Source organism: Lepidochelys kempii, chromosome 10, assembly GCF_965140265.1.
Source record: "Lepidochelys kempii isolate rLepKem1 chromosome 10, rLepKem1.hap2, whole genome shotgun sequence".
Lineage (NCBI taxonomy): Eukaryota > Metazoa > Chordata > Testudines > Cheloniidae > Lepidochelys > Lepidochelys kempii.
In genome coordinates this window covers 45,055,274-45,078,088 of record NC_133265.1, presented here as the reverse complement: position 1 = coordinate 45,078,088, position 22,815 = coordinate 45,055,274, and the positions used below count along the sequence as shown (strand labels likewise).

The window sequence follows — 22,815 nt, the reverse complement described above, 5'->3', positions numbered from 1 at the left end:
TTGGTGTTTTGGAATGATCACTGAACTGTTAATCACAATATAGCTGAGTCTGAGCATGAAAGTCCTGCTGTATGTGGTAAACTACTGTAATCCTACTTCTCTACTCAGTTTTCACACTTTTTGCCAGCAACAAAGACACCACCTCAGCTTTTCACTCCCTCTAGCTAAAATAGGAAAGTTCTATCAGAGGGAAAGCCCCAAAAGCAAAGCAAGTAAGTCTGCTGAAATTCTAAGATGTAATGGAATTTATATACAAAGTTAAATTCTTTGATTTGATTCCTTTCTTCCTTCTAATCATGTACTTGTCCCTAGCTGTGAAGGAAAGGATGAATAATTAACTCAGTAATCAACTTACGCTAAAACTCGTCAGTGATAAGATTATCTCACAAAGAGTAAGTACCCTCAAATTGTATTGATATTTTGGGCTTCCCTCTAAGCAGTTGCTTTATATGCAAGCTGTCATCTGCCAGAAATGAGAAAATGACAGATTAAATACATTGTAAGAGTAAAAACCCCATCTGCATTTTATGGAGTGCCCATTGAAATCATTGGCCCTATATAGTTCAGTATCTGGATCTATTCAGTCCTTGTCTTATTTGCTGAAATGTGCAAAAAGGGTGTTGATTGTGATCGAGTTCTTTGGATCATTCTCTCCTCTCACTGAGTGAGCTGTAGCTCACGAAAGCTTATGCTCTAATAAATTGGTTAGTCTCTAAGGTGCCACAAGTACTCCTTTTCTTTTTGCGAATACAGACTAACACGGCTGTTACTCTGAAACCTGAATTGAAATACTATCTCAAACTTGCTTGAGTCTGTAGGCCACTGATCACACAGCTATGATCTTGGAAACTGCACTGAATCAGTTCCAGCCTTGGTGGATTTCAAACAGGTGACATTGGAATGATTCTCTCCATAACTCACTCAGTCCCTTGAGCTACCTAATTTCCCTGTATGTTGACATTTCTTAAACAATACTGACTTTTGACTATATTAAGTGCCCCAGCCTACTGTGTGATCATCTAGGGTTATAATAGACTTCAGAGAAATAGCATGAGCAGAACTAATAAAGCCCAGTGTAAATCGTATCTGCCATATCAGCTTGAGGGGCTCTCAAGAACATTTAGCTTTAGTTAGGTCCTCTAAACAGATTAGTTTTTCACTGCTTTCTTAATATATTTTGAAATACAAGCACTTGCAGCATTTTGCTTATCTTTGGGTTGTCATTTACTATATGAAAAGAACATTTAATGTGTTTGGCTAGAATCAGAATTCATTTTTATGAATAAAAATATGAACATTTCTCAGTAATTTCTCAAAATAAAAACAGTGTTTTCACTTGAAAAATGTGAAATACATTACTTATCAGAGCCCAGTTATAATGGCAGCAGATTAGCATGTCCAAATAGTCAAAGAAAATAAGAAATGCTACTGCTACTTATTATTTTCAAAATTACTAGGTGATTAGGTTTTTCTCTCTGCTTGAGGTGAAATGGAGATCATTTGTGTTTTTGCTAGTGGCAAAGCCAGATAAAGCCCTGGCTGGGATGATTTAATTGGGGATTGGTCCTGCTTTGAGCAGGGGGTTGGACTAGATGACCTCCTGAGATCCCTTCCAACCCTGATATTCTATGATTCTATGCTCTTTCTTCTGTCCACTTCCCCACCTGTTTTCTAATCTTTTTCCTCTACCTCTTCAACATGTACTCTCAAATTGCTCCAACGCTATTCAGTATACTGGATTCATTATACCATTACTTCCTGCTAAGATACAGGAGGTATCCTCGTTGACTCAAATAGATCTGAATTCTTCTAAATTAACTTTTCTTTATGTAGTTTGGGCTGCAGTGAAGTATCAAATAAATGCAAAAATTGCTCTCACATTTCTGTGAAGTGCAAGAGGCAATAAAGTTAAAACTTGGGAAAGCTGCAGGTGAAGACCAAGTCACAGGGAAAACTCTGGAAGCTTGCTGTGAGCCTGCTGTGAGCCTATTGATAAAATTGCTGAACTTTTCAACAAAGTATGGTACCAGGAAAAGCCTCCTAACAATGGGAAAGGCATTATAATCAAAATAGCAAAGAAAAGTGACCTAAGCAATAGCAATATCTCCTTTTAGTGATTGGTAAAGTCTTCTGCGGTATCATCATAAGCAGAATAAAGCAAGTGGTTGAGACAAAGGTAAGGGAAGAGCAGAAGATCATTTGTCAACCAAATTTTTATCCTGAGAATAATCATAGAAGAGAGCATTGAATGGCAAGAACTACTCATCATAAACTTCATAATTCAAACAAGCATTTGATAGCCTCCGTTGTAATTCATTCTATAACATCCTGAAGTGTTGTTGGCATGCCCGCAAAAATAACAATCAAGGGTTTAGAGCAAGGTGCAACATGCACAGTAAAGAAAATGCAGGCTTGAGTGAATGGTTAAACCTATTAGGAGATTTAGATCTTGCAGCTGATCTTGTAAGTGACAGCTCAGCCAACATGCTAGCAAAGACTGAAAGACTGTCCAGCATTTCAAACCCCCTACTGCAAAACAATGTTAAGTTATGAAAAATCAATCCTAATGAGAACCCCAGCAACTACCAACTCAAGCATTTCTTAAGAAGGCAAAGGAATACAAGAAGCAAGTCAAGTCGCATATCTTGACAGTAACATGCAAGCCAGTGGGGATGTCCAGAAGGAAATGTCACAAATTGGCAAGGCTGCAGATGTGTAAACAAGATTTGGTCATTGAAAATCTACAACTTAAAGACCAAAAGTTAAAGACCTTCAACTCAAACGTTACTTCCATCTTGATATATGGATGTGAAAGCTGGAAATCCACCAAAGATACAGATGTCTAAATGCCTATTAAAGCTGGTGCTTTAGACAAATACTAGGTATTAAATGGGATGAATTGATTACAAATGCTGAGATTCATCAGTTTTACAGAAAGCTGCAAACAGGGACTTTCTTTCCAGCCCACAGGATTACCACTGGGGATGTGGAAATGCCAGTAGAGCTCCTGGGCCACCCAGCCTACCCCTTGCTCCCATGGCTCATGAAGCTGTACACTGGTTACCTTGACAGCAGCAAGGAGTGCTTCAACAACTGGCTCAGAAGGTGCAGAATGATAGTTAAATGTGCCTTTGGTTGCTTAAAAGGTCACTGATGCTGTCTCCTCAGGAGATTAGACCTCACTGAGAACAATATCCCATTGATCATAGCTGCCTGCAGTGCGCTTCCATAATATATGTGAAGCAAAGGGGGAGAAGTTTCCTCAGGGGTGGAACATAGAGGTGGATTGGCTGTCTGCTGATTTTGAGCAGCCAGATACCAGTGCTATAAGAGGGGCTCAAAGGGCAGCTATTTGGATCAGAGAGGCTTTGAAGGACCATTTTAACAATGAGCCACAGTAATGTGTGTTGATGTAATGTAACAATGTGGTATTGTTTTTTGGGACTGTGTGGGTGAAGACTTGTAAGAAAAGGAACTATCACTTTTGAGGAAAATCGCCTTGTCCTGATCACAGAAAAACATCCCAAAGGATCGCTGCTGCTGCCGAACTGTGTAATAAGTTTGCTAGTGTAACAATGCAAAGGCACTTATTGCTATTGTGTATTAGCATCAGTCACCATATTTTGGAGAATAGTAGATTCATTCCGTTTCCATAAGTAGATTTTTATTCCACACCCATGCAAACATTACCCAGGTAGTGCTGAGGTAAACTTAATGCATACAAGGAAAAGTACCTTTAAAGGGGAAGAAACACAGAATTCACAAGCACATACACCCAGCTGTGAAGCCTCACTGGTGTATGTGCAGCTGTCAGTGTTTCATCTCCCACGGGGTGGAGTGCCTTGAGTACTGTTGTGGCCCCAGAAGATATATGGAAAGTGGAGGAGGGGGAGCAAAGGGAGGTCCTGGAATGCAATCCTATATGGGCTGCAGTGGGAGACTAACATGGATATGTTCAGCCTGGTCAATCAGAGACTGCAGCATGTTTGTTTGCTCCCTGAGCAGAGTTACCTCCTGCTGCCCATTTTTCCTGTCCTCACTATCTCTCTGCATTTTCTCATTGATTGCTACCCTCCAAGCTCTCTGCTCATAATCTGAAGTACCAGAGGCTTGCAGGACCTCCTGGAACATGTCGTCTTTAGTCCTCTTCTTTCTCCTCCTTATCTGGCCAAGCCACTCCACCGGTGTGCATGAAGAGACCCTCAAGGCCACATCTGCAGCTCATAAAGAAACAGTGTTAGTGGACTTACACCCCTTGATCCAAAGAAGTTACAAGCACAACTTTCTCACTTTCCCTTGGGAGTCTTAGAGCACTGTGGCAGCCCCAGCCATGGTCAGCATAGCCTGAGGGGGAAGGGGCGAGATGGGATAACAAGTGGGGGTAGCACTGGATTATCAGTACAAGCGCAGAGTGGTGTTGTACTGAATACTGAAACCATTTTCCACAGGTGGTGATTGTAGCTGATATTTCACTCCTGAGGGTAACCATGGCTGCAGTGGAACAGCTCCTGCATCCATCTGGCTGCTGACCAGGTCCATATGCTGCTAGCGTGTGCGCTGCAGTGGTGCCTGCTGAAGTAATTGCTGAGTGGTGTGGCAAAGTATCCTATCATGGGGGAAGAAACCAGGCAGCCCACCCAAGAAACCTTCAGCAGAGGATTGCAGATTACCTCCAGGAAAGTTTTCTGGAGATCTCTATGGAGGATTCACAGGACATCCTGGTGTGCATAATCAAACTGTTCCACAGGGCCCACTCTGCGTAGCTCTACAGGGGAATGAGAAGCAGATAGCAACTGTACCTGTATTGGTTATTTCTCTACCTCTTCTAGCCTGATTTTAAAAAGTAGTACATGAGCCGATATGTCCCTGCAGTATTGAAGCAAACTGAGTACTTACCAGGGGTTCCCTCCCAGGCATCAAGCTCAGAACAGCTGGACTGCTGGGAGTGGCTAGACTGCTCAAGAATCAAAAAGAGGTCATGGCTTGCCATGCCACTGGATCTCCCTGTCGCCTGCCCCCCATCCTCTTCCACCTCCCCTTCGTCGTCCAGCACATCGTCCTTGTGGTTCACTCCAGTGACTCCAACCCTCCCCACCCAAAGTATCCACAGGGCTCTTGGCGGTGGGGGTGGGGTTACTGCTGAGGATGTCATGCAGCTCCTTGTTGAAGCAGCATGTGTGCGGCTATTTGCCTCCCTTGCCTTCTGGTATGCCTGCCACAGCTTCTTGATTTTTAACATGGCACTGCTGCATATCCCGATCATAGCCCTTCTCTTCCATGCCCCAAGCAATTTCTCCATAGATGTCAAAGTTCCTGTGGCTGGAAAACAGTTGTAACTGCACAGCCTCCTCTCCCCACAGACCTGACCAATCCACCATCTCCAGTGTACTCAAGGCAGAAGTGTACTTACTCTGTGAAGCTGGGAAGTTGCTATGTTAGCTCTCTGTGCCAAGCAAACAGGAAGAGCAATTTGAAAACTTCCCAGGGCTTTAGAAGGGGAGGGGTGTATACCTGTGTATCTGGCTGTGGAGCAGCAGAGTTCAAAATGGTGACCGGAGTGGTCACGGTGGGACACCTCCTGGAGGCCATTTATGTTGACATAAGCACATAGTGTCTTCAATGACACTAAGTGCTACACCTCTTGCTGAGGTGGTATTTTTTAGGTTGGCATAGCAGGCGAGTTAAAGCCGTGGGAGGAGCATTGTTGTATATACACCTCCATAGTTAGGTCGATGTAAGCTGGCTTCTGTCGACCTAACTCGGTAGTGTAGACTAGGGCTCCGTGTCGCAGCTAAATACAAGGTCAAACATAGTTAAGCATAAGTGGTTAGTGGGTTACAGATTGTTGTAATAAACCATAAATCCCCCTTTTTGTCCTGTTTCAGAGTAACAGCCGTGTTAGTCTGTATTAGCAAAAAGAAAAGGAGTACTTGTGGCACCTTAGAGACTAACCAATTTATTTGAGCATAAGCTTTCGTGAGCTACAGCTCACTTCATCGGATGCATACTGTGGAAAGTACAGAAGACGTTTTTATACACACAAACCATGAAAAAATGGGTGATTATCACTACAAAAGGTTTTCTCTCCTCCCACCCCACTCTCCTGCTGGTAATAGCTTATCTAAAGTGATCACTCTCCTTACAATGTGTATGATAATCAAGGTGGGCCATTTCCAGCACAAATCCAGGTTTTCTCACCCCCCACCCCCATGCACACACAAACTCACTCTCGTGCTGGTAATAGTTCATCCAAAGTGACCACTCTCCCTACAATGTGCATGATAATCAAGGTGGGCCATTTCCAACATAAATCCAAATTTAACCAGAACGTCGGGGGGGGGGTAGGAAAAAACAAGGGGAAATAGGTTACCTTGCATAATGACTTAGCTACTCCCAGTCTCTATTTAAGCCTAAATTAATAGTATCCAATTTGCAAATGAATTCCAATTCAGCAGTTTCTCGCTGGAGTCTGGATTTGAAGTTTTTTTGTTGTAAGATAGCGACCTTCATGTCTGTAATTGCGTGACCAGAGAGATTGACGTGTTCTCCGACTGGTTTATGAATGTTATAATTCTTGACATCTGATTTGTGTCCATTTATTCTTTTACGTAGAGACTGTCCAGTTTGACCAATGTACATGGCAGAGGGGCATTGCTGGCACATGATGGCATATATCACATTGGTGGATGTGCAGGTGAACCATTTTTTCATGGTTTGTGTGTATAAAAATGTCTTCTGTACTTTCCACAGTATGCATCCGATGAAGTGAGCTGTAGCTCACGAAAGCTCATGCTCAAATAAATTGGTTAGTCTCTAAGGTGCCACAAGTACTCTTTTCCTTTTTGTCCTATAACTATAGGGGTGTTAACTGGCCACGTCACCTTGAATAGTCCCTTTAGAATGTGTACTAACCACTTATGCTAAACTATGTTTGACCTGGTATTTAGCTTTGATTCTCTGAGTACCTTTCCCAGACTTGAGGAAGAGCTCTGTGTAGTTCAAAAGCTTGTCTCCCTCACCAGCAGGAGTTGCGCCAAAGAAGATATTACCTTACCTACTTTGTGTGTGTATCCTGGGACCAACACGCCTACAATGTCACCAAAGTATGTTAATTGCTGCTAGAAGCACACTGCCTTGGCTCTGCAGGACTCAAAGCCAGAGGACAAGAGCCATTCTCACCTGCTGAAGGCTCCATGCTGTACCCAAGTGGAATGTGCTACTGTAGCTAATCAGACTGTGCAGTAACATCATGGCATTAGCATTTTTACAAAGGAGATGACTCAATACCTCATCAAAGGAGAAGGAAGATGTTGTAATGAGGGTTGGCAATAACAAGAGAGCTCAGTTCAGAAAGCAAGTGGTGCACTGAGATGGAGAGGGGAGAGTATGAATCAGAAGAGATCATTATGGCAGTGTCAAAAGGGTTGCTGAGAACCCATTTGGAATAGGATGAGCAATTTCAAGCACCATTTACAGAGAGGATATGCAAGAATGAGGACAATAAGGTAATAAGAATGACAGTGTCTCGCAAGAGAGGTTAGAGAAATTAGAGTGGGGGTACACTCATATGGATACCACAGTAGTCTGAGGATAAGAGGCTCATAAACCAGAAGGGCAAAGAGAAAGGTACCTCAGGTTAATTATATATTAAAATGTTCTTTGCCAATGTTTGTTTACATATAATTTAATACTTCCAATTTACATTTCCCATTTATACTGTTTCACATGGACAAGTCAGTTTAACTTTCTGCTTATAATGTATTAGCATAATGCTGCAGTTCTGAGATGTAAACAAGTTCCTGCAGTCTTAAAAAAATAATAATTAGGAAAAATATTTTTGTCACTTAATTTATTAGGTGTTTTTCAAAACACCTACCAAATAGGAATTTTAAGTCTAAAGTACCTGAAATTGCTAAAAAGATGAGTCACTAACAGGCGTTCAAGAGAAATCATGTGTACACAGATTAATGTTTGGCATGGACTCCAAAAGACAGGAATAGAATCTGACTCTGTGAACATAACCAGAAGAGTTGGACACACTTTGGTCTTTTCTCTCTCGAAAAGTCAGTATGGACTATTACTGCCTGTTATCTTAATATTGGAAGGAAAAAAAGAATTAAAGAGAAGGCTACATAATCCAATTAGTATAGCTTTGAATATTTCGTGAGCATAGTGTCATTATCTACTGTATGCAGAAGAGAGAAGTTGTATGTAGAAGTGGGAATTTTATTCACTGATTCCCCTTTTTTCTTCGCAACATTTTTGCTATTATAGTAGTGGCTTTAATTTTTAAGAACTTCTCACTGAATTTTCGTGGTGGATGGTGGATATAATATTTATATTGTGCTAATCCCAAAAGCTTGTTGGGCAGAGGCCTGTACCTAAGTTGTCCAGGTTTACAAAAGTTACCTCAGCCTGTTACATTGTTTGTCAGCAAAAGTTTGAGTCAAATTGACAGATAATAAACTGGATTGTTTAAATAAAAAGGATGGTGGTAAGGGGTCTTCTAGTCTCCTGCTAGTGACAGGTTGGCATGGCAACGAGCTGAAGAGTTCTGGATATGATAGAAGGATGTTTATGGTAGAAATCAGATGTGTTTTGATTTGGTTAATTCAAATGGAATGAGGTTGCTGTCCCTTCTTGGACATTGTTTATCCTATCTGATGGTCACTAAATGGGGAGAAAGGGACACCTGGACTGGAAGAAGTAAGCTTTACCATCATGGCTGATGCTAGTCCTACCCTCTCCTGATACCGTTGGGCCTTTGTCATTTTGATTCTGAAAGGCATCTTGACCGGAGCTGAAAGAGGAAACCAGATGACAGTGCTACCTTCATTGGCTTCATCCCGGGGCTGCACAAGGGGGGGAAAGTAGGGGTATACCACCCCCCATCTGTCTCTGCTGCCCAGGGAGGGAGGAAGCAGCAAAGCGGCTGGCTGCTGGCTAAGCACCTCCTCCCTACAGCTGCAGCTTGCTTCTCCTTCCCTACTGCTGGAATCCCACCAGTTGCCTCAGCCTTCACCACCTGACTCACCTCAGCAGGGGATCTGCAAAGCAGGCAGCAGCACTGGGACTCCAGCAGCAGGGAAAGAAAAGCAGCAGCTGTAAGGATGGGGGGAGGAGGTGCTCATCTGGCAGCTAGCCACCCTGCTGCTTCCTCCTTCCTTGGGTTGCAGAGACACAGAGTGCTGCTGCCAGGGGTAGCTGCTGCATCCTCGCTGCTGGAGAATGCAGAATGCTCCAGAGGCTTCTGGAGAAATGGCAGGATTGGGGTGGAAAGCAAACCTTTCATTTGTGCTTATTTAACGTTCCCCTCCAGAAGCGGTCAAATTAAAATTCCTGCACGTGCCCCTGGCGTCATCTAAAACCTGAATGACACCTGGGGCATGAATCTTGGATTTGTGATGTAGTCCCTCCTTTATGTGTCATTTTCCTTCCTCGCCTTATTTCTCCCCCCTCTCTCTCTCCCCCCTTTGTCTTCTGAGTGGTCAAACTGAGTGGTCAGTTTGGATGAGCTATTACCAGCAGGAGAGTGCGTTTGTGTGTGTATGGGGGTGGGGGGAATGTGAGAGAACCTGGATTTGTGCAGGAAATAGCCCAACTTGATTATCATGCACATTGTGTAAAGAGTTGTCACTTTGGATGGGCTATCACCAGCAGGAGAGTGAATTTGTGTGGGGGGGTGGAGGGTGAGAAAACCTGGATTTGTGCTGGAAATGGCCCACCTGATGATCACTTTAGATAAGCTATTACCAGCAGGACAGTGGGGTGGGAGGAGGTATTGTTTCATATTCTCTGTGTATATATAAAGTCTGCTGCAGTTTCCACGGTATGCATCCGATGAAGTGAGCTGTAGCTCACGAAAGCTCATGCTCAAATAAATTGGTTAGTCTCTAAGGTGCCACAAGTACTCCTTTTCTTTTTGTGAATACAGACTAACACGGCTGTTACTCTGAAACCTGCCTAATAAGAGTTTGGCTTATCTAGACAGGACTCCTCCACCTTCTCAACACTGCTGTGAGCCTGTTGCTGGTAGGCAAACTAAAAGCAATTCTTTAAACCAATGTTTCTCAACTTTTTTGATACCAGGGACTGGCTTGCTGTCTTCCTAAACTGTGTCAGGGAGATCTCAGGGTCCAGCACCGGTCCATGGACCGATCGTTGAGAAACACTGCTTTAAACAGCCTGATGCTAGTACAAATTCATTAAGTCTCAGAGTGGCTGATATTAGACTGAGTGCTTGGTCTATGTTTTTCCACCAGCAAGAATGCAAGTGAAAGTCAGTACCAGAAATGCAAGCTGCATTTTCAGTTTTGTTTCTTTTCCTTCCCATCTTGCATGCGTTTGTCTCAATTTCCCTTAAAGGAAGCTGGATTGGACTTCAGCAGCAGCTGCTCCAAACCATCTCAACTTTTTCTCTGTCCTTCAAAAGGCAGTTAATTGTGTGTGTGTGTGTGTGTATAATATGGCTAAAGGGAAAGAAATAAGAAATTATTAAAATAAAAGCCTTACTTTACATTTGAGATGTTTAAAGTATTTACTTTGTGTGTTTAATATACGGCTGAAGATTTTTTGCTAGTGATTGTTAAAAGGGGATTCTGTAGTGATAACTTGAATGCGAAAGTTAGTATTAAAAGAAAAGGTAGCTGTACCAAGGCTATACAATTTCTTAAACCCCAGTTTTTACCATTTGAATTTGGTGAAGAGTGAACTACAGTGGATACGTGCAGTTGCTTTGTAAAGAATTCTGTGCTCTAAAAACGAAGAAACATCTTAGGTAATACATAGTTTGGCAGGAGGGTTAGGAGGTAGTCATGGTATAAGGAGCCTCTTAACTGCCCAAGTTTGAAAATAACCAGAAGTTATTTTCAGTTGGTACCATAGGGTAGCAGTTAATTGGTTTGTGAAGTTAGCTGTAGTCTGTCTTATTCCTGGGGGAGAGCTTCACTTCACAAAAGCAGTCAGTATCTCAGTTGGTCCCCTTGTGGATGTCTCAGGAGAGAAAGATCAAGGATCAAATGGGTCACAAATTAAAGTATTCTTCTACAACAAGATGTAGGCACTTTAAGGTGCAAGTCTTCACTTTTCAGCTGGTTAAAGTTCGGTGTGATCTTTAACAGAGAAGGTGGTCAGTCTTGGTTACTGTCAGTCTGGAACTGTTCATTCAGCTCCCAACAGTTAGACCACAAAATCTGCCTTGTATTGGTAGGTACAGTTACTCAGTCAAGTAGATCTTTCAGAACATGGAGGAATGTACACTGCTGGCACCTGAATTGAATCTATTGCATTTAAAATGGTTTTGTTTCCAGAGCTTTCAACTTATTCCTGTCCATATTTTTGCAGGTCCATTGGTATCGCCACATGTTGGCTCTCTGTCCAGCAGGTTGACCTCTCAATGCCATTCTGATAATGTCAAGTTGTAATGAGTCTGTCTCACGGTTAATGAGGGAATTCCTAGTGTTGTAAACCTTTATTACTGTGTTGGGATGGTGACACATGGCTGACATTATTCAGTGACTTCAGTGAATGGCAGTGTTCTTCTGCTTCATTTGATTCAGCTGTTGCCAGAAACTGCTTCTGCTATGTACAATGTGAAATATATTGGAGAGAACTGGTGACACACACTTTTTTACTGCTTGCCTAAGGCTTTCCTTATGATGTCTTCAGTTTTGAAACAGTCTGAGAATTAACTGTGATACAGGGTTTTTCAGTCGTACCTTGAGATATAAAAAATAATTTCATGGCCTGCTAAGTCAAGTTTAAAGGAACCCGCATTTAGGAAAGTTGTTTAAAATTTATTCCTTTTAACAAAACTTGATCTTTCATAAAGCTTTTGCTCTCCTGTTTTTATAGTTAGTACTTCATAGATTCATAGATTGTAAGGTCAGAAGGGAGCATGCTCACCATCTTAATAGGAGCACCTACATAACACAAGCAGTAGATTTCACCCATTGTTGGGCTAAATGCAGAAATTCAACTTGTGGTTGAATTGGAGCTTATCTTTTAGAAAGACCATGTAGGGGGTAAAATCCTGGCCAGTGCATGTCCACACTGCAGTTAGACACCTGTAGCTAGCCCATAAAAATGACTTGGGCTCATGTGGGCTTGAGCTAAGGGGCTATTGAATTGCGGTGTAGATGCTCAGGTGGGAGCGTGGACTTCAGGAGCCTGAGAAACAGGAGCGTCGCAGAGCTCCAGGTCTGCACATTAATTAAACAGGCCTTAATCTGAGCCTCAAGAGTCCCAATCAGCTGGCATGGGCCAGCCACAAATGTCTGACTTCTGTGGGTATGTTTACATTGCAATTAGTGGCAAACTCTTATTGACTTCAGTGGGGAGACCGAATTTCACCCTGATTTAAAGACTATAATTAAGACATCCTTCTCCATATAGTGTAATCTGTTCCCATGGCTTAATATGCTCATTTTGTTTTAAAAAAATGCCCTATTTACCATTTGAAGTTTGTCAGCTTTAATTATGACCCTGTGTAGGGCTACTTTACATATTTGCTATTTGTCATCTTGTTTGTGTATATCCTATAATTATGAGTTCTCTTCCTTGAAAAATAAACTTTTTGCTCTAAATAAGAACTTCAGGTTGCAAAGTCAAAAGTCCTGTTCACTGCTTTTGGTTTGAGATCTCACAATAGGTTTTATTTTGTTTGTATAATACTTATGTTGCTTTTTAGTGCCTGTAGCATAGATAGCCTTTTGCAAGATTTCCACTGGCTGATCTGGTACGATATATCCTTGCATCAAATGCCAACCCTTTGTTTAGGGTCAGATAGCTTTTCCCACATAAAGGATAAGAACATAAGAACAACCATACTGGGTCAGACCAAAGGTCCATCTAGCCCAGTATCTTGTCTTCTGACAGGTGGCCAATGCCAGGTGCTTCAGAAGGAATGAACAGAACAGGCAATCATCAAGTGATCCATCCCCTGTTTCCCATTCCCAGCTTCTGGCAAACAGAGGCTAGGGACACCATTCCTGCCCATCCTGGCTACTAGCCATCGATGGACCTATCCTCCAGGAACTTATCTGATTCTTTTTAGAACCCTGTTAGAGTCTTGACCTTCACAGCATCCCCTGGCAAAGAGTTCCACAGGTTGACTGTGTGTGATGTGAAGTAATACTTCAAACTGAAAAGTCCCAGTCTTATGAACCAATCTATATATGGAAACTGTTCCATACCCTTATTCTTTTTTTGTTGCCCTTTTCTTTACCTTTTCCAATTCCAATCTTTTTTGAGATGGGGTGACTAGGTCTGCACACAGCATGCTGAGCACCCACTGGCAACCCCCCTCTCAGCATCTCCCTCTCCCCCTAGTGTCTCCTGCCCGCTGGCGGGCCCCGCTGATCAACACTTCCCCCTCCCTCCCTGCGCCTCCAGCCCACCGCGGTTAGCTGTTTCATGGCATGCAGGAGTCTGGAGTGGGGAGAAGTAAGGACGCAGCATACTCAGGGGAGGGGTCAGAACAGGGCGGGAAGAGTCAGAGCATGGGTGGGGGGGGGGAAGAGGTAGGGCAGGGCAAGGGTGTGGCCTTGAGGGAAGTGGTGGGGTCTGGGGCAGAGCCAGGAGTCGAGCACCCCCTGGCACAATGGAAAGTCCACACCCGTGGCCCGCAGTATTCAAGATGTGGGCGTACAATGAATTTATATAGAGTCAATATGATATTTTCTATCTTATTATCTGACTATTTAAGGATTTTTCTTTTAAATAGCATCCTCCACTGTAGTAACTGAGTGCTTAACTTGGAAGGCTGCGTTAGAGAAGTTCTGGACTCTTAACTAGAAGACTGATGCTGCAATTATTCTTGTTGAAATGGAAGATGGTATTGCTCCCTTGATCGGTGGTGGTAGTTTTTTGGACCATGTGGGTCACTTTTCCACACAGTGGGAGCAGAAACGGGTGACTCAGAACCAAGGTATCTTCTAGTGTGAATTGTTTTTAGCAAAATGTACACATTGATTCCTTGAACAGAGATCAGAGACTGTATACAGGCATCTCCAGTATTGCCAACCCCAAATGTTCACAGATCATGAGTCGGGCTCACTAAAATCATGAGATTATGAAAAATAATAGATTTGGTGTTCTTTTTATTTGCCTTCAGCTTTTTGAGTCTTTAGGGTGCAGTGGGGTCACATTTTGAGGCTATTTCCACAGACAGGAGGGCTAGAAGTTTACTTTTTTTTTTCTTTTCAACGAAGGCTGAAATCATCACCTATCCACATGACTCCAGAAGCTGGGGCTTTAAGGAAAACCATAATTATCATGACTCATGACAAAATCCTGAGAGTTAGCAACACTGCAACTCCCACTTGCAGAAACCTTGATTAAAGCACCACTGTCCTTTTACCAAGAGATATCTTGGGCATCTGTCTCCCTTGGGCTCTCCTGGAATCCTAGTTTAAACATACTTGCATTGTTTATAATAAGATTTAAGGCATAGGCACCGGCTGCCTCCAGGCCCGGGGAGTGCTCAACCCCCTGCTCCACCTCAGGTCCCGCCCCCACCCCACCTCTTCTCCCAAGTCCCCACCCCTTCTCCGCCTCTTCCTGGCGCCACTCCACCTCTTCCTCCCCGAGCCCCCTGCATGCCACGAAACCGCTGATTGTGGCAGGTGGGAAGAGTTGATTGGCGGGGCACCAAACAGGGAGGCGCTGCGGGGGAGCAGGGAGCTGGCTGCCAGTGGGTAGTAAGCACACATTTAATTTTTTTCAGAGTCAGTGCCTATGATCGAAGGCAGTGGTCTCCAACCTTTTTATGCCCAGAATCACTTTTGGAGTTTAAGGGCAAGCCAGGATCTATTCTGCCCCTTCCCTAAGGCCCCGCCCCTTCCCCAAAGCCCTGCCCCACTCACTCCATCTCCCCTTCACTCCGTTGCTCACTGTCCCCCACCCTCACCCACTTTAACTGGGCAGGAGGTTGAGGTTTGGGTGGGGGTGCAGGCTCTGGGCTGGGCCTGTGTGCAGGGGACTGGAGTGCAGGAGGGTGTGGGCTCTGGAAGGGAGTTTGGGTGCAGGAGGGGGCGGGGCAGGGAGTATGGGGTGCAGGCGGGAGCTCAGGGCTGGGGCAGGGGCTTGGGGTGCAGGAGGGGGTATGGGGTGCTGGCTTTGGGAGGGGGGTTGGGATGTAGGCTCCTGCCGGGTGGCACTTACCTCAGGCGGTTCCCAGTCTGCAGTGCAGTGGGGTTAAGGCAGGCTCCCTGCCTGTCCCAGCCCCATGCCACGCCCGGAAAGGACCAATGCACCCCTGCAGCCCCCGGGGGAGGCACGTGGCTTTGCACACTGTCCCTCTTTGCAGTTCCCTGTTCCCGGCCAATGGGATCTGCAGTGGCAGTGCTTGCAAGCAGGAGCAGCGCGCAGAAACCCCTCTACACCTGGGTAGTGGGGGCATGCTGGCCACTTCCGGGAGTGGTGTGGGGTTGGGCCCGGCAGGGAGCCTTCCTTAGCAGCAGCCCTGCTGCACTGCCGGAGATCGCGATCAACTGGGAGAATCTCCAGGACTGACCAGTCTATCGCGATTGACTAGTTGGTGACCACTGATTTAAGGTATGGTATTAGCACATACTAGTTACCATGTGTATTAATACTAGTTACCATGTCTAGCCTTAACAAGGCACATTGTGCTTAACACATGTTAACTGGTCAAGTTGTATTAGCTAATGTGCTAAAATCACCCCTTTAAATCTTCATGTAGGTGACACCACATGTCCCTCCCTCTTTTCACCTGGGAAACCCTTATCTAAAAACTAGCCAGGTAAGACCACATGCCCTGAAAAGGTAAGCCTGGGTATTTATTTTGTGCAGATGCTTTGCAATACAAAGGAACCTCAGGAAAGATTTCACTGCCCAGGCAAAGGGTACTTAAGCTCAAATAGTCCCCTTACTTACTGTTTGTGTGGTGTTTCATCCTGAGTGTTTATACAGCAATTTAGCACAACATTACCATCTATTACCACAACAAAAGACAGGTTTCAGAGTAACAGCCGTGTTAGTCTGTATTCGCAAAAAGAAAAGGAGTACTTGTGGCACCTTAGAGACTAACCAATTTATTAGAGCATAAGCTTTCGTGAGCCACAGCTCACTTCATCAGATGAAGTGAGCTGTAGCTCACGAAAGCTTATGCTCTAATAAATTGGTTAGTCTCTAAGGTGCCACAAGTACTCCTTTTCTTTTCACAACAAAAGAGTCTCTGAACTTGGAGACACATACTGTATGAATAAACTGTTGGGTGCAGGTAGCATTTACATCATAGGATTTGTCTGGCAGAGTAATTGAAAGCCACTTATAAAATCCTGATATGGAGATGCTCTTGTATCTGTCACTAAATCATAAGTTCCATATAGATTTCTCCATTAAGAGCCACAATTTACTTACATTGTTCCAGCTAGTAGGGAAGAACTAAATCATAAGACCAAAAGGATCAACTAATTGGACCACTTGCGTAGCACAGGCCAGTGAACCCTACCTAGCAATTTCTGCATTAAACCTATAACTTCTGTTTGAGCTATAGTACATATATTTTGAAATATATCCAGTTTCTATTTAAAAACTTTAAGTGATGGAGTATCCACTATGTCCCTAAGTAAGTTATTCCAGTGAAAACAGAGGTCATGTTACCTCTTTACTTGATATTCCCCAGTTTATACATCCAAGAATCCACATTAACCCCCTTAACTGCAGCATCACATTAGGAGCTCATGTTCAACTGGTAATCTGTCATGACCCCTAAATCCTTTTTCATTGTCACTGCTTTTCAGGATATGGTTCCCCATTTTGTAAGTGTGATGTACGCTTTTTCATCCTTGTTAATCTTACATTTGGCTGTGTTCAAATGCATGTTCAAATGAGTCCACCTACCCAAGTGATTCAGCTTAGTCTGTACAACTGACCTGTCCTCAACACTTACTGCTCCCACTCTGCTATATTGAGAAGTTCCACCATATCCCATAAAGGAATTTGTTCAGTAAGAAAGAAGCATGCACAGCATCATGCTTATGATAAGCTCCAAGTGGAGGTAATTCTGAAAGCAGCTATACTTAATAAATAATGATATATCAGTCTTTTGTTATTTTTATCACATCCTGGGAAGAGAGAAGTGACAATGGTCAAGTCTGAATACCTGAGGTGGTGATCTTTCAACTGTAATTTTTGTCCTTTTTGAAGATATCTTATTTCTTAAAAAGAAAAGGAGTACTTGTGGCACCTTAGAGACTAACCAATTTATTTGAGCATAAGCTTTTGTGAGCGACAGCTCACTTCATCCGATGAGCTTATGCTCAAATAAATTGATGAGTCTCTAAGGTGCCACAAGTATTCCTTTTCTTTTTGTGAATACAGACTAACACGGCTGTTACTCTGAAACTTATTTCTTAAAGGATTCAACTTTTTGGCTATTTTGAAAGAGATGGTGAATTCTTGTGCTTTTTTTTCTTCCTCTGAGAATTTTGTGTTCATATAATTTTGAATTAAATTTTTGCAGGTTTAATTTATGGGATTAAATGAAATGCATGTTTACACTCCAGCGACTAGTCCCTGTCCCTGTTCTGCCAGATTCTCAGCACAAGGCAATGTTTTACCTTCTCACCCAGAGCTGGCAGTCAAAAAATGTAACTATCGTATCTGGCTTCCCAAATCAGGGTCTCCTAGCCAGGTTTTAAAAGCCCTTTCTGTCAGTCCATGCCACTGACCATACAGAACAATGTTTGCCCCCTCAGATTACTGTTACCTGCTTTTGATAACGAACATTTCTGAAAATAAATATTTTAATCTGAGGTACATGACTGGCTCCTGGAAACTGAGCTACATCTGTCCCTGAAAACACACAAACCAGATCAGGTACAGTAGGTTCACTGAGTAGCATGAACCCAGGTGCAGTGCAAGGAGCCTCACTTATGCCAGTTTTATTCCTGTAGTTTGGATGGTTCTGGAATAAGTCACAGTATTGGTTATAGTATAGACATACACTTGCTGGATCTCTTCAGGATGTCTTCATACTGTTCTTTATTTTCTGAGTTATTTTTGTTCAGTTATTTTGGGACATCTTTGAATGACCTGTTAATTCCCTGTGACAATGTGAGTGAGATTATATCATTTATTGGACCAACTTCTGTTTTTGAGAGAGACCAGCTTTCTAGCTACACATAGCTCTTCCTCAGGTTTCTCTGGCTTTTGGCCAGTTCTGTCTTTCAGCAATGGAACCAGATTTGCATACTATCAGTATTCAGTATATGCTGCTCTCCCACTGGGCTAGACTCTGTGCTTTTAATGCACTGTATAAAAAGAAAGGCTTAAAGATCAAGATTTGTATAGTAGCTTATGTTTTCTGCTTCAACTAAATCATATCCCTTATACAATATAATACTACAAGAGAATCCACATAACTCAGTAGCGTTGTCAGTCAAAGTCATATTCAGGTGAACAGTTGGCCTCTTCTTTGGTCTAAGGAAAGCTCGTTGAGGAGCAATGTTAAATAGATTCTAAATCTTCATTTTCCCAAATTCTCGCTGGAGTTAGGAGAAGGGGGAGGAGAGATTCCAGGGATGACAGCACTTTGGCGGGGAGATTTTTTTTTTTTTTTTTTTGTGAAGTAGCAAATGGGATGCACTCCAAGTCAGAGTATTAATTGGATACAATTGTCATATCTCCGTTTGCACATTACTTCATGAAGAGTGAATTCAAATAATTATTCATTTAAATCATGGTACATTGGGCTGCTTTAGTTGGTGGTGCTCTGTTATCTTGATAAACAAGAACTCAGCTTCCTGTCCAGGGCACAGGGATTGGAAATGCGATAGCGGTGACAAGGTTAATGTCTACATGAGGAGAGTCTCAAGATGCTCAATGGCAATCTCTCCAACCAGCATCTCCAGCCTCTGAAGGAAGATTGTCTAGTTATTAACTTTAATAATAGGAGTGCTTGAGGGTGGGGAGAAATGGAGACTAACCATGGAAGCTTACATTCATGCACTGACAAGTACTTCTGTTTTGAAAAATACTTAGACAAGAATGACTTTAGTTGTGCATCTTAGCAGCCTGTTTGCATGTCTAAAAGTTTGACACTTTGAAACTGAGGCAGTAAGTCTGGTGGGATTACTAATTTGCTTGGCAGGACAGCTGCTAAATGAGCATAAAATAGAACGATATTAAGAGAATCCATATTCTGAGTAGTGTCAAATGTCAGGCAATGGTGACTGCCAAGTTACCTATAGCATAAGTAAATTAGGCTTGGTAAAGTGAGTAAAGGATTGCAGGAACCCTTAAAAACAGTGGGAACCCTTAAAAACTTGGCATTTACTAATATTACCATTTAGATGTTTCAGATAATACCCCCTTTTGGTAAGTACAGGACAGACCACAAATGGCAGTTTAAAGAAAAACAAAGCGAACCATAGGGCAAATGGCCATTTTTTAATGGCATTCATGATGAATACCAGCACATCCAGTTATCACTTTGCGAACAACTGGCAGTGTTTGCAGGTTGTGAAGCATGTGTTTGGCCCCAAGTCTTGCCTCTCAACTGTTTAGAGAGAATTAAACCAAAGAAAGTGTCCACTGATCTTTTTTGGAAACATCTGACATAATAATAAATAGCATTACACTACACAAAGTCCTCCTAAGATAACTAAGATCAAACTAACTTTTGAAATATAAATGCTCTTCCATCTAACATATTGAACTGGGTATGTGTGAGTCTGACATCACAAACTTGTGGCTTTTTGGTCTTCCTACCAATTTGAATCCTAGACCAGGTCTCCTGTAGAAAAGGTTTGCTGGTATAGCTGTACTGCCAAATCTTTCTGATGAAGTCATAGGCTATACTGGCAAAAAAGTGCTTTTGCAGGTATAGTTTATACCAGTTTGGTAAGTGAAATAAGCTATACTAGCAAAAGCACTTGTATACCAGTATAGCTGCTCCGACTCTATGGCTTTTGCTGGTATAGAAATGTCACCAAAAATCACTCCCTTAACCAACATTGGTTGCCAAAAGCCAGGCAGGGGAAACACCAGGTGTTAGAGGTGTCTGTTGGTGAAATTCCTCAGGAAGCAGGTAAGACAGCTGCAGAACAAGGTGGCTCATCTTCGTAGCATCAAGGAGCATGAGGACTTTGAGAGGATGCACATGGAGACATCTGAGATGGAGGATGCTAGCCAACTACAGATGACTACAGCAGCACAAGAGGAGGAAGGAGAACTGTCTGCTCTGCAAGGAGCAGACTAGCTGTTGGCCACCTCAGGCAATAGACTTTGCTTCCTCCCCCACCCCTCCCAGGTCCCTGTCCATCTAGTTGAAGAACTGGTATACTGTACTGTCAACACAGGGTGAGGAGCAGAACTCAATGACTGAGGAGGAGAAGCCATTTGTTCCCAAGGCTGGGAGGTTTGCAGCTACTGCACCTGAGAGAAGGAGACAGAGTGCTTGTGGTTGGGGACATCTGTCTGAGAGGAACGGAAGCATCCATGTGGCAACCTGATATGATGTCCCAGGAAACGAGCTGTCACCCTAGAGCTCATGTCCAAGACATTATGGAAAGATTGCTGAGGCTCATCTGCCCCCGATAACTACCCCATACTGCTCATCCACATAAACACTCATGATGCTGCCATGTCTGACCCTGAGCAGATCAGGGCTCTGGGAGTCAGGGTGAAGGGGTCAGGGGCGCAGGTTGTGTTGGAGCAGTTTGTGGAGGATAAGGACCCAAGCAGGGACATGTGCATCCTGGAGATGAATTAATGGCTGTGCACATGGTGTCAATGAGAGGGCTTCGACTTCCTTGACCATGGGATGCTGTTCTGGGAAGAAGGTCTGCTGGGAAGAGTTGGGGGTCCACCTGACCAAAAAGGGGAAGAGCATCTTTGTGCACTGACTCACCAACCTAGTTGAGGAGGGCTTTGAACTGGGTTCAATAGGGACAGGTAACAAAAGCAAGTATAAAAAAGGTGAATTTAACAGAGTTAAATATTAGTGGGGGAGCATGGAAAATTACACTAGGGTCATAGGAATGACGAGGAAAATCAGTGGGGGAATCCATAGGCACCGGTTTCCTCTGGCCCTGGGGGTGTTCAACTTCTCGCCCCCACCCCACCCCTTTTCCCAAGTTCCCACCACCACCCCCTCTTCCCGCCCCGCCTCTTACTGGCCTGCACAAGAGTTTGTAGCCTAAAACAATAGGATAAAGGATGAGAGAGAGAGAGAAGAAGAATGGTGAAGTAACTTGCCCAAGATCATGCAAAAAGTCTGGGAATAGCTAGGAACAGAACAAAGCTCTGAATCCTAGTCCAGTAGCCTATCCACTAGACCAGAATTTCCCAAACTGTGGTACATGTACCAGTGGTGGTACGTGAGCTTGATGTTCCATCCGTTCACTTCCCAGCAAGTTAAGGTGGTGTTTCATCATGAACTAATAAAGTTGCTTTACTAGACTGTGTACTAAGGAATTATTTGTTTTGTGTGGTCATTAAGTGATAAGTCAGCATTCTGGAATAGGAACAGGGTGCATTTTTCACTACACAAATCTTACAGAACAAGAGGAGCTATCCCTTTAGAGTGGACCCACTCCCTTGTTGCCTATGATAGTTCTTGTACAAAATCATATGTTGGTCATTGAGTAGGGGCAGGGTTGTCCTTTATTTCCATACTGCAAGTACTCAAACTGTGTGGGAGAGAAGAGAGGAGCTGCCCTCCTTTCTTCCAGCATTGCCATCGTTCCAGTTGGCAGTTAAACGGACTGTTCATGCTTCTTCCAATTGTTGTTTGCTCCTCTTACCATTGCACCCATGTTTTTCAGAAAAATATTATAAATGAGTGAGTGTACGAGTTCTCTTGTGGTGTGTAAAGTATCAAATGGGCAATATGAAATGAATTTTGGCCTTGTAAAAATATATACATATACTTTTGTCTCTTTTAAAAACCCTTTGGTTTCACCAATTGCCCTGTACATGCTTGCAACCAGGAAGCAAACTCCATCCCTTCTCGTGGAGGAAATAAGGCAGCACAAGGAATAGAAAAATGGTTTCTGTGTGGGGAAGTCCACTTGGTTTTAGTGAAACAAAACCCTGGAGTCAAAGATTCAGCAGGTAGGCCTAAGCATGTTCATTGTTTATACCACATAGTTGTTTCATTAATATGCCAGCACTTCAGGTGACATGTATTACAGCCATCCCCCTCGAGGGACCTCTGTTGGCAGAACAGGATAGAAGCAGAGGGTGACTGCTTTAGGATTGGATCCATGACCCTTTTCTCTCCCATTCCCCAAAGCATCAAAGGAGAGACAACCTCAGCACAGCCCGTCTGCTAAGAATCTGGAGATACAGGGTCATGGTGTGGTTGCCTAACTGTTGCCATCACTGATATTGAGGACCATTTTATTTGCAAGTGGAGATGGATCTTGTAAAGAGCTCCACACAGAGAAGGAGCTTTGGGGAGTTAGGGATAGTGGTATTTAGGGGGATACACACTGAGCTCTCACATTTAGCACAGAGGGGTCGTTAAAGCGACCTTATTTTCTCTTTTCTAATCCTTTGGGCTTAACAATTTCCTCTTGTATCCCTATCTTTGACCTCTTCTTCATCTGGGAATCCACATTTTTCCTAGTTCTGCCTACCCCCTCTCCCCCCCGCCCGCCCCCAGCCTTCCACCCTTCTCTGGCCTGTGTTAGACAGGAGGTCAGACTAGATGGTTCCTTCTGCCCTTGGAATGTGTGAAATCTATGAATCTGTCTTCTGCCTTTTTTTGTTGCCAGGAGTCTACCAAAAACCCCTCTTTCTCCCCACTTCCAATATCTGTTGCCATTCTTCAAGCTCTTCCTA

General features: G+C 43.4%; 1 protein-coding gene across 18 annotated transcripts in view; it reads left to right on the top strand.

Moving 5' to 3' along the window:
- CSNK1G1 (casein kinase 1 gamma 1) overlaps window positions 1–22,815 on the top strand; it is a 258,268-nt gene that overhangs the window by 144,109 nt on the left and 91,344 nt on the right. Inside the window, exon 2 of one of the 18 annotated variants that reach the window (XM_073363214.1) lies at window positions 13,724–13,927. The exons of the other annotated variants lie outside the window; for them this stretch is intronic. Within the exon in view, the coding sequence (XP_073219315.1) occupies window positions 13,825–13,927 (103 nt within the window). The 5' untranslated portion in view covers window positions 13,724–13,824. The remainder of the gene's footprint in view (window positions 1–13,723; window positions 13,928–22,815) is intronic. 18 annotated transcript variants of the gene reach the window in all.